The sequence below is a fragment of the Dipodomys spectabilis genome, unplaced genomic scaffold (assembly GCF_019054845.1).
Source record: "Dipodomys spectabilis isolate Male_0828 unplaced genomic scaffold, ASM1905484v1 ptg000085l, whole genome shotgun sequence".
In the NCBI taxonomy this organism is placed as follows: domain Eukaryota; kingdom Metazoa; phylum Chordata; class Mammalia; order Rodentia; family Heteromyidae; genus Dipodomys; species Dipodomys spectabilis.
In genome coordinates, this window is record NW_024870762.1 from 7027347 (window position 1) to 7040525 (window position 13179).

The following is a 13179-nucleotide window of genomic DNA, read 5'->3' on the forward strand; positions in this document are numbered from 1 at the left end:
CAATTCATAAAGACCACATTAAATGGTCAACAAGTACACACAAAAATGTTCGAGATAACAAATCAACCAGAGAAATACAAATTGAGAAGACTGTGAAGTGCCACTAATGCTTATCCCTTGCTTATTCCAATATAAAATAATAGTTTCAATATTCACTTCCTTTGAATTTGGCCTAGGCTTCTAAATAAGGTCAATACAAGAACATGCAGCATTTTTTATTTAGTGTTGCCAAATATCTAAAACACAGGGCCATCGAGAACTGCACTGCTTGACTAAATTAATCGGTACAGAATTTTTTATTAATGCATTTAAGATACATTTTATTTCATATAGATATGAGTTCCAAGAGAGAATGAGTCATGAATTAGGAGACACAATGTGATTTTAAAAAATCATAATACTGGGGTTCGTTATAACCCAGGATTTACAAAAGTATTTCCAAAGGCCTTTTCTTGATAGTTCAGCTACATCTGTCTTACCATTTAGAGCCAACAGAGAAGTATTAAGACTCTGTGGACTTCATTGATGGAAAGTAAGCCTTGCAATTATTGGATGGCAGATAGGAAATTGTTACAAGAACCTTTAGGAAAAACTTTGGCAACTCCAGGTCCAGTTATATTGGGCCTGTTTATCAAATATTTAGCATGTCCACAACTCAGTACTGAGAAGATACAGACACAGATACTCTATGGCTTGAGAAGGACTTGTGTTGAAGGAAGTGCTATTCTGGTGAGATATTCAAAACAGGATCTATTTGAGGAAATAAAAGCTCACATGATTGGGTTAATTAGTGTCATGAAAAAGAGTGAAACTTAAGGAAAAGCACAAGTCCCATTTATATCTGGGGAGAAACAGAGAAGTTTATTTGAAATACATTGTGCATCATAATTACCATTTGATAAAGTACTTCCTTGAGGGAGAGATTTTATACATCTTTTGCACTAGATCATATTTTCAATATTTGAAATCCTAATGTTTCATAATTTTTGGTAGTGTTGGACTCAGGTAGATAATCAGTATTTCACTCACATACTCATTAGATTTAGATCTCAGAATTCATACCACTAACATATTTATTTGTTTCCCCAAGTTAAAAATTCAAATAAAACACACTTGTAGGATACTCAAAATTTTGATAATTTTTAAGACTTCCAGGCATATGTTATAAAGAGATCTTAATCCATTATTTTGGAATAACTACAAGGAACTAAAATAAATAAAACTGATTAGACACAGTTACAGTCCATTTAAATTCTGGAAAGTTATATTTCTAAAAGAAATCTTAGGGATGCATATTAAAGTATGATAATAACTCATTGCTAGTGCTTATTTGTGGTTTTATAAATTAGCAAAAATTATTAAGAACTATACTGAGAACTAATATTTTTATTGATATTTTCCTTTTGGGACACAGGTACAGTTTTAATTATTAAATTCACTACTAACAGAGAAATAATCTAAAGCACATTCAAATATAATCTAATTTCTCCCCACTCTCTCTCTCTCTCTCTCTCTCTCTCTCTCGCTCACACACACACACACACACACACACACATACACACAAACTTTTAATTAAGGCAAATATCAATATGTACATTTGGCAGCAAGACAACTATAATCAAAGGTAACAAATGATTATTCCATGAAGACATACAACTTGTACATCAGTCTGGACTCTATGTAGATGGGATATTTATGATGAGTTTGATGTTTAAATTTTGTTTCAGACAATGATATTGACTTTAACTAAACTGATTTTCTTTTGTCTAGAAACAGACTAATATGGATATTTTTTCATTGGTTTATGGCAAAGGGCTATAAAACATTCCACTGAGGAGGAAGGGATATGGCATTCTCTTAAGTGAAAAAGTGGTGTCTAGGATTCACCGAGTTGCTTGCTTCTTTCTTGGTCCCTTTAGGATTTTGTGCCAGTGAATGCATCGTTTCCACACCAGTTCCATATCTAACATTTTATTTGAAAGGTGAAAGCATCCATCCATCTTTACAGTTGTCATCGTGTCTTCACCCAAAACTCCTTGGTCAGTGCTCTTCTCAGGGCAGCCTTCACATCTTTGTTTCTCAATGTGTAGATAAATGGGTTGAGGGTAGGTGTGACAATGCCGTAAAAGAGAGCCATGATCTTACCCCTGTCACGAGAATAGCTAGAGGGAGGCTGGACATACATACTGATGGCTGTAAAGTAGAACAGGAAGACCACAAGTAAATGTGAAGCACAGGTATTAAAGGCCTTCCAGCGGCTCTCAGCAGAACGGATTTTCATCACTGCCTGAGCAATAAACACGTAAGTGCCCAGGATGAGAGCGAGTGGTACCAAGAGTAGCAGAGCCCCAAGAACATTGAGCTCAGCCTCATTCACACTCGTATCCGTACATGCGAGTTTCAAAAGGGCAGGAACTTCACAGAAGAAGTGGTCTATCACCCTCCGTCCACATCTTGGGACCATCACCGTGAGAGTGGACTGGACAAGAGAGTTAGCAAAACCACTAATCCAGGTACCAGAGGCCATGTGGATACATCGTTTCTGGTTCATGATGACTGGGTAGTGAAGGGGCTTGCAAATGGCTGCGTAACGATCGAAGGCCATGATCGCCAGAAGGAGGCATTCAGTAGAACCCAAGGCCAAAAAAATGTAGAGTTGGGCAACACAGCCCCCATAGCTGATGGTCTTTTCTGGTCCTTTAAGATTGACCAGCAGCTGTGGGACAGTGCTGGTTGTATAACAGAGGTCCAAAAGGGCTAGATTTGATACAAAAAAGTACATGGGACTGTCAAGCTGAGGATCTAGGCGGGAAACTAGTATAATAGAGATATTTCCGAATAGGGCAAAGATGTAAGCTATCAGAAAGATTACAAAAAGTGGTGTCTCTAGCCAAGGGCGGTCAGAAAATCCCAATAAGATAAAATCATCTTGTGAGCTCTGATTGCCAGTCCACATGGTGGCATTCGTAGGTGAAATTACAGCTGCGACTTCTAAATATCTGCTGTTGGGGATGGGTATTAGTGCTAAGGAGAAGCCACCGAGGATTCGAGCCCAGAGATGCTGAGATAAAATCCTCATTATCTCTGCCATTTGTACCTACATCTCAATGATAAAATGCTATTGTTCATACATCTATCCAGATTATGGTAAAATGAGGTTAGTATTGTCCATGAAGTATCGAAGGTTTCTGAGAAAAGAACAAATAAAGCACCAGCAATGTAGCTCAGAAATGTTGCTTATTTAACTGTGGCTTCTGGTTAACTACTCCCTCTCTTTGGATTTTGGTATCGGTTTTTTTCCTATAAAACTTCAGTAGTGCTGTCATCAGTACTGTGTGGGATAGGTAGTCAGTGGTTGACAACACAGTGTGGATTAAAACAATGGGGAAATGATAGAGCTTCCTTATAAACAGCTTGCAGAAAGGATAGGAGGAAGAAGGCAGAGGAGTCTGCAGAAGAGCCACAGCCAAGACAAATGTTCATCTTTATCACACTGATCTTGTCCAGACACATTGGAGAATTTCATAAACACAACTGGACACAACTGGAGAATTTCATAAAACCTGCATGATGAGAAGATGGTGTGTCAGGATATTTTTTTTACCCCTTCTAAGCATTAATGGTTGTTGTCTAAAAAAAAAAACCTAGGAGAAAGATAGATGAAAGAAGAGGAGAAGGAACAGGGAGAATGCAGTCATGAATCCAATATATAGCCTACAAAATTAAGAAAAGTGAGGGAAGGGGTGGGTTGGAAGAGATGGGTGAGAATGTTCGAAAGGGTGACATTGATCAAGATACATTGTATTCATAAGCTGCTTTGTTAAATGGCAATTTGTTTGTACAACTAATTAAAGATAATAAAAAGACCATTAAAATGACACTAAAATAGAGAGAAACGGAAGGAAGAGGGAAAGAGAGAGCAAGGCAAAGAAAACAAAAAAATTCCAACAGGATAAGAGAATAGTCAGGCTTTAGAAATTTGCTTGCTAAAAAAAGCTTTTTAAATAGATCTGGATAAACATTAAAAATTAATCTCTGATATAAATCACTGGATAGAGTTCCAACTATATGTATTTCTTTGAAATCTAAAGCTGTATTGAATTTCTAATCCCATAAAATTTTCATAAGCACATAAGAAAATATTTCCTAACTCATTTCTTTTGGGTCTGATGTATCAATTCCTCTATATCTAACACTTTTGTTGCCTGTGTACTCTCTCTCATCTAATCCACAAAATTCCTTTATGATATAATTTTTGAAAAATGACTACAGTGACCGATTGTTCTACCCTTTATAAATCTGAATTTATATTTGTTAGACTTCTATACTTAGGTAAACAGCCTTGGATATAGGCTTTTGAATCAAGCTATAGTCTCAAAGAAATGGGACAGCTAGCATTGTCAAATGAGAGGATTATTGTAGAAACAGATTTTACTCTAACATTGAGACAAATTCTTATTTTATTTATGCATTTGACCCAAATTTTGCCTTATCTATGATCCTCAGTGGAATATATCATCTATATTGTAGAGAATATCTTACTTATACAATGATATCCCTCAGTTAGAACTCAATGCCTTGTTCAATGAGAATCCTCAGAAGAACAACTGTGGAACGGCACCTTCATCCGTGTGAATTAATATCTGGCTATAGCTCCTTTCAGAATTTCATTATTCACTTTTCTGCACTCAGATAATGCTTTTGTTTTTCAAGAAAGCCATGTTTCTTCTCCTAGATTTTAAGTTAATGTCATATCATTCTTATAGTCTTCATATATTATACCATCTCTCTCCAAATAGTCCCAATCATTTGTTTCTTCTGTTAAATGCTACTTTTGAGATAAGCTTGAATCATTATGAATTCTTTATTCATTATTCTAAGGGAACAATAATGTTATTCTTTGATATATGCCTTGATATGAAATATTTATAATAATGATATAAAATGAGTAATAAAAGAATAACAATAGGTAAACTAAAAAAGTAGAGCTAAGGCAGGGTGGTGCTATTATCCCTGTGATTTTAGATCTCTGAAGGGTATGAGGGCGGGAGGATTACTTGTCCAAAGTCAGCTTGTGCTGCCTAGTGAACTTAAGGCAATCTGAGCTACATAGTAAGACGTGATCTTCAACTTTACCAGACAACTAAATAAATACACTGAAAATTAGAGGAAAGCACCAGAGAGAAAAAATAAATGAATAGAGATAATAATGCTTGGTTAGATGAGTATCTGTCAATTCTGTGAGTATGGAATGATTTTGAACATACAGTAGGAAACTAAGATTGAAGGCAAAAGTCTCACACAGGAAATTCAGTTTATTTGCCTGGAAAGGACTATGGGGAGTTCTTGCCTTTCTGACTACATAAGAAAATTAGAGGGATTAGTAGAGCTTAATTTACCTAAATAGGAAGTAAAAATATGTTGGAAATCCCCACGAGGGGGAGAAACTGGAGCTGAGAGACGGAGATCTGTGGGTCTCAAGCAAATGGGGTATGCAAAGGAATGAAAGAAAGCAGGAAACAAACTATCTGAAGGGACCATTATTATCTAGTTTTACTTTTTAATTCACTCTTCATTAACTTTCTCAATAGTCAGATAAAATGTATTAAGACAAAACTGATCTGATAGTTCTATGTTCATGCAATTTTGGACTCACTTTTTAGATATTAGTCATGGTTTTAATCCCTTGCCTTGCCTGTATGATTCTTTTATTCCAGATATGCATAAATTTAAGCAACCTTTAATTTACTCAGAATGGTAAACCTTTCAGACAAAACTCAATATTTTAATATCTCCAAATCTGTAACCTAAATAGTCAACCAAGGGGGAAAAAGATAAAAGAGCACACTTAAGAATATTTTAATGACTGCTCAAAAAGAAATGTATTCACTACCTGACCTATCTAACTGTAATCCCTTTGTACATTACCTTTTCAATAAAGGTAAATTAAAGATATTTTAATGAAGGTGTAAGATTCCCAAGTCAATAACATAAACTATCATACAAGTATTTTCCTTATAGCTCTCCTTATTATAAAATACGCTGTAACAAGTATTTACAAAACCAGAAGGCTCACACTAGGTTTTCCACACATATAGATTATATATAACTTTATACACACAGGCATGCCTAGATGTAATTTTATGCTCCTCACAGGCATACACACTTTGGTCCTATCATAAGCCTCTGTAGTAAGAATTATATATTTTCATTGTTCCTGACCAAACTCAGGTACAAAACAGGTTACCACTAGTTGAGATGGTCTATCAAGCTCTTTGTGAATGCTTCCATAGGTTGCTGCTTTTGTGTCTTGATTCATAAGCTTCTGCCTGTTGGTGAAACATACATACATATATATGTACATGTATATATACATATATATATACTAGATGCATACACATACATGTATATAGGATAATGATTTGGATTTTAGGAATCTTAGAGACTTTATCTTAGCTGTCATCTATTCTTTATTATATATATATATATGTATATATCCTCCCCACCCCAAAGCAGAGCTAATTGTCACATGGCTAGTTAATTGTTGATAATTCCAGAATATGGTGCTTGGGCTAGTGTAAACATCAGGTTCTATAGCACTTGCCCAAATTGATGGAGTTAGTAAACTCAGAAACAAATATTTGAATAATAGATTTTTGAAAATTTGATGAGCAGCATTTCTCTGCCTTCAAGCAAAAATGCAGACAACTAACAATCTTTTCATTGTCTAAGGAAAGTTTTATTTTGTGGTTCTGGCTATGAGTAATCCTTTTAGCCCATCTTATGAGGCCATGACCAATACAAGGTAACTGTGATTCACCTTCCCTCCCAAATCTCTGAATTTACCTGTTTCTAGGATGTGATCCCTCCATTGGTTGAGTTTGTAACATAAGGATGAAGAATGATTGAAGATTGACCTGTGGCTCAAACATGATATTCAGACTGGTTTGTGTTTGAATTTCTTCTTAGAATCAACTGACTAAGTACTCTTTGACCTGCCGAAAAGTCAATTTTAAGAAACCAACTCCAATTTATGGCTATCCTTAGAATTCATTGATACATAAGGGAGATTTCCCATGAGTTCCCATGCCATTTCCGCCTTAAACTCATCCTGTATTTAGCCTCTGAGACTCAGCATAATTAGTACCTGCTGCCGCCAATATGTCCAGGAGAAAATAACCAGAGGGACTAGAGGGTGGGGAACCCTCAAAAGTAATAAAATATTCCTGTCAAAATGCAAACTTTGCCAAGCAAGTTTGGCGAGTCACTAAAGAAGAAATTTAATCAATTCCAGGAAGACCTGGGGTTGTCTCAGGGGTTGTCAGTATGGATTTTTTTTTTTTTTCTGGTCCAGGAGCTTGAACTGTGGGTCTGGCACTGTCCCTGAGCCTCTTTGTGTTCAAGGCTAGTGCCCTACCACTTGAGCCACAGAGCTACTTCCAGCTTTTCCTCATTAATTTTTATTGGAAATAAGAGTCTCATGGACTTTCCTGCCCAGGCTGGCTTTGAACTGCAATCCTTAGATCTCAGTATCCTGAGTAGCCAGGATTACAGGCATGAGCCACTGATGCCTGGCGTGTTTTTTAAAATTATTCTTAATAATTTAGATTACAAAACAGATCAAGTTTCGATTTGTAAGTATTTACTATTTTGAGAAAAGTGGAACAATTTCACATGGCTGTGATAATCTTTCCAAAATATCAATTTTCCACATTTCTGCCTATAATGGCTCCTTACTTTCTATAGTTAATATATGAAATATCTTATAAATGTAACATATTAATTTATTTGGTAGGCACCATCACTGTATAAATTAGCAAAGTACATTTTATTATTCATATTTAGATGGTGGCTATTCTAAACAGAAAACATCAAGTGAATTGTCTAAGATCATAACCTGGGACACAAACTAAGGAATTCAAATTTGATCAAGTTTCTCCTCCTCCAATTAATTTAGCATAATCAATCCAAACTCTTTACCTTGATAATCAAAATTAAAATTCAACAACTTTCATTCTACTATTTCTATTATATTTTCTTTCCTTCCTTCCTTCCTTTCTTCCTTCCTTCCATCTGACTCTGGACAAGTAGAAAAATAATGGATATGAAACCAAGAAGACTGTTTGTAAAATCTGTGTTCTGGAACAAATAACCTCAAATATCAGATTTTGCATTTCATTAACCTAAAAATATAATATGAAATAATTTTTGAGATGATTTGATATACATCTTGAGAAATAAACTGAAATTGCATAGCCACTTATTAGGTAACAAGGAAAAATTTTTTATGAGTTTGATTGTGTCAACTCACATTAATCTTTGCAAAATGCATAAATTAAATTTTTTCCTTCAGAGTAATGATTAAAACTTCAATTGTAAATAAGATAATATTTAGCAAAAGATCTACATTCCATCTAAGATCACTAAAATCTCATAGCTTTAAAATAATTCATGTCTTTGGTACAGAAGAGTAAAATTCCTAAAACACAAGTATGAATAAAGTTAAAACAAAAAGTGAAAAACTTCCAAAGTGTCTAAGACATGAAAAACAAAAAAGCTAAGATTCTCACTGTATACATGCTTGTCATGAGAGACCAGAATTCCCAGAAACAACAACAGATGACCAAGAGAAAAGTTTTTCCATGACTTTCAAATATGTGATTAAAATGTGTCACCTTATGTAGATAAGAAATATAAAGTCACAAAATGATGTAATTTTTACTTAAATTTTCAAAGAACAAAGTATTTCATTTTCTAGCATGTTGGATAGCTACTTTGCTTTAGCCTTCTTGGAAAGCAATTTATAAATATGCAACATATGAAAAATGAGCATGACTGTAGGTACAGCAATTATATTTGTAGACATTCACCTGGCAGAGATTCCCACACAGTCATGCACAAGTGGATGCATGAAGACCTTCACTACAAGGTTAAGTGTGCTAATAAAGAACTAGATGAAGTATTTGACCTAACGTTAATTATATGTTAATAGTATAATATTACCCATTCATTAAAGATGATGAAACAAGTCTATTGCTGCAGAATTAGATTGGTCTCTCTATAGATACTTAATGAGGAAAAAAACCCTACAATATAGTATGGGTAAATATAGATACACAAACAAATATACTTATGCACATCTACAGAAATGATCCACACATGGATATGCAATATCTTGAGGATAGAAAACAAAGAGACAATTGAGGGGTTTTAGGAGGACTTGTGTAAACCATAAACATGCTTATTCAGTGTTTTTTTCTTGTCTTATACTTTTGATGATGGTTAATATTTATAAATACAAAGAGCAAAACAGTAACACACTGGTATCCTTCATAAGCAGTTTCCAGAGGATCCTATTTAGAGTGTGATTACAACTATAAATATATGTTTAAAGTCAGAAATAGTGGGGGGTGGGGTCAGAAGGGAAAAACAGAGAGAAAATGAGGGAGCGACACTGTTCAAAAAGAAATGTACTCAATACCTGACTTATGTAACTGTAAGCCCTCTGTACATCCCCTTTGCAATAAAAATTTTAAAAAGTAAAATCAGAAATAAATCAACATCATACCTTAATCAAATTTTCCTTCCTGTACCAGTTTATTTTTAAACTCAATGGTTTTAGATGCAAATTTATTTTTAAAAGTAAGATATGCATCTGAAGTCAAATGTGCTATACTTATCTTTTAAAATGTGCATTTATTATGGTAAATAATGCTGCAATAAACATAGTTGTGCTGGTAGCTTTAGTATGGTCTTGTTTGTGATCATTTGGGTAAATGCCCAAAAGTGGGATTGCTGGGTTATAGGGGAGCTCTATGTGGAGTCTTTTGAGGAACCTTCATACTACTTTCCAAAGTGGTTGAACAAGTTTACACTCCCACCAACAATGCAGTAAGGTTCCCTTCTGTCCACACCCCCTCCAGCATCTGTTGTACCAACCCAGATGCCCCTCAGTACATGAATGGCTCAAGAAAATGTGGTATATATACACAATGGAATTCTATGCTTCCATCAGAAAGAATGACATTACACCATTTGTTAGGAAATGGACAGACTTAGAAAAAATGATATTAAGTGAACTAAGCCAGGCCCAAAGAAATATAGGTCCCATAGTTTCCCTTATTTGCAATAACTAGTATATGTCTGAGACAAGCAGAAAAGGTCAAATAAGTTGATGTTAGGTGAAATGAACCCCAAGCTAAGGATTCAAATGTTTTTTCTTTCTTGCGATTGTTTCTAACATATTTATAAGATGATTCCCTTGTTGCTATGTATGACCCTCCCTCACGATATAACCCCTGTTTTCACTGTATTTGATGTTGGTATAATTTGTGGAGGAGAAGGGAAAAAACAAATCGTTTAAATAGGGATACAGGTGGACCCATTGCAACAATGAGATGCACAAGTCATTATGTCAAAAAACGAACTTTACAACTTTGGCCACGGGTAGGGCGGTGGGGGGAGCGAAGGCAGGAGGGAGGGAGGATGAGAAGGGGAAACAAAGGAGGAGGCAACAATGCTTGATAAGAAATGTACTCAATACCTTGCCCGTGTAATTGTAACCCCTCTGTATGATATTTTCACAATTAAAAAAAAAAAAAGAATCTAAAAGAAATGTGTATTTACTATTCCTCTATATCTGTCTATATACTGTCTATATCCTCTATATACTGTCATAATAACAATGAGAGGCAGAGATATATAGAGATAGTTAAAATAACAATACAAAGGGACATAACACTGTGTTAGAAAATAATCAGAGCAATGGCTAAAATATTTCTTCAATAGATTAAAAATTATCTTGCACATATTATGAATATTTTTCATCATTTATAATATCCAAGTTCTGGAACTAGCCTAGGTACCCATAAACAGATCAACAGATATTTTATTGTGATATATAAACACATTGGAGTTTATTCAGACATAAAGAAGAATATACTCAATGTTTTAGTAGGCAAATGGATTGCTTAAGGAACATTCAGCTTGTAAGCTGTATAAGGCCTGCAAAATGATTTGGTGCATCACAGGACAGATGTGTATATTTCTTCTTGGTGTCTTCAGCTGAATTAATCACCCTTTCTGAAAACAAGTATCATATGTTTTCTCTCATGTATGAAGTCTGAGAGGAAATACCTTACATAGAAGAAAAAAGGAGATGATTAGGAATGAGGAAAGGGGAAATGTGGAGAGAGAGAGAGACATAAAGGTAAAGAGAGGTAAATATGATCAGAATACATGTATGCATAGTAAGGAAATGTCACAAAGAAGCCTGTTACTCTATCCAATTAATATACACTAAAATAATGCATTATGTAACAAAAACATTCAGAACATAATGGAATGATGGAATACACATGTAGAATTTATTATTATTTATTAACAAGTAGCAATATTTGAATCAACAATGAAAAGTCTCCCATTAATGAAAATCCCAGGATCATGAAGTTTTCTCTTTATGTTGTTGTAGTTGATCTTCTTTTCCTTTTAAAAAAGATTAGCATTTAGTTGTATAAGGAGTTTTAATTTTGACATGTCCATATATGTATTCGGTGTACCTTGATCAGATTAATATTGATGTCTGTGTTAGTTGCTTTGTTCAGAAATATGGAGAGCAAACAGCCTTGGTCTAAGCTTGCTGCTGAATGGGATTTCATGCCATGCGAATGAAGACACTTCATGGCATAACACAAATGTCAGTACTCCTTGAGTCTTTTTATGTAGATTTTTTAAAGGTTCTCCATCAGTATTAAATGGCTTCATATACACAATGGAATTCTCTGCCTCCATCAGAAAGAATGACATTGCCCCATTTGTTAGGAAATGGAAAGACTTGGAAAAAATTATATTAAGTGAAGTAAGCCAGGCGCAAAGAAACATAGGTCCCATGGTTTCTCTTATTTGCAATAACTAGTATATATCTGAGTCAAGCAGAAAAGGTCAGATAAGTTGATGTTAGGTGAAATGAATCTCAAGATAAGGATTCAAATGTTTTTTCTTTCTTGTGATTGTTTCTAACATATTTATAAAATGATTTCTTTGTTGCTTTGTATGTCCCTCCCCCATGGTAACAGGGGTTATACCGTGAAAACAGGTTCATTGTATTTGATGTTGGTATAATTTGTGGAAGGGAAGGGAAAAAAAAACAAATCATTTAAATAGGGATACAGGTGGACCCATTGCAACAATGAGATGTACAAGACATCAAAAACGAACTTTACAACTTTGGTCTGGGTGGGGGATTGGGGGGAGAGATGGGAAGGGATGGGAAGGGAAACAAAATAGGAGGCAACAATGCTTGATAAGAAATGTACTCATTACCTTGTCCATGTAATTGTAACCCCTCTGTACGGTATTTTCACAATTAAAAAAAAATGGCCTCGAGAGTGATAAAGTTGCTTGCCTGGGTTCTGAGAGTAGAATGAGGAAACTATATTAAGGAAAGGATGCCAAATTCAGCAGCTACCATGATTTCTACTTTTGGTATAAGGCAGTCAAATCTCAGCAGTGGTGGTAAAGTCTAGAGGCTTTTTGATTTTAGCTTTTATTTTTTTTGATGATGACTAGTGCTTTTCTCTGCTTTGATAACAGATATCAGAAGAAGTCTTAACTGGCTATATGAGCTATGCGGATGTCCATGTTTTAGGTAAATACTTGGATTGTTTTGATTTTAGCCTCTCTATGATGTCAGGCAGAGTATTTATCTTTTATAAGCCTCCACTGCTATTCTGGGGTTCTGCACTACAAATTTTCTTTGCTGTTACTAGCTTCCCCTTCCCTTCCTCAGTCCTGAGCCAGATATTCCCCCTAAAGGTAGAGGACAGTTTTTTGTTGTGAAAAATGAGAGCAGTCTATTTGGAGACAGTTGTTGTCAGCAATTGTTAGAATATTGTAGGGAAGAGATAAAAATGTAGAACCATTATGGAAATGGTTGTAAAATGCAGGATCAAAATTGGAAGAAAAGAAGAAATAAAAGGTAGAAGAAGATGAAAAGGAGGAAGGGAAAATAAATGAAATGAAAGTAGAGAAAGTGAGAAGTGAGTGAGAGGCATCAAAGACTTTGGAGGAAAATTGCCTTTCACAGGATCCAAAAGAAGCCTGGGAAACGATTGGAGAAGACAGTTTTGAAAACAAGCGAAACCCACTATTGTAGATGGCGAAGACTACAATGTGCCTGTT

The 13179-nt window shown here is 35.0% G+C and overlaps 1 protein-coding gene across 1 annotated transcript; it reads right to left on the reverse strand.

Annotated features, from left to right (window-relative positions):
• Positions 1-2011: 2011 nt before the first annotated feature.
• LOC122111427 (olfactory receptor 2B2-like) lies at positions 2012-2956 on the reverse strand. The gene has a single exon (XM_042684259.1). The coding sequence runs from the start codon at positions 2954-2956 to the stop codon at positions 2012-2014; it is 945 nt and encodes a 314-aa protein (XP_042540193.1).
• Positions 2957-13179: the final 10223 nt, after the last annotated feature.

Coding starts and splice junctions, on each gene's coding strand:
- LOC122111427 (XM_042684259.1), bottom strand. CDS start 2,956: ATGTGGACTGGCAATCAGAGCTCACAAGATGATTTTATCTTATTGGGA.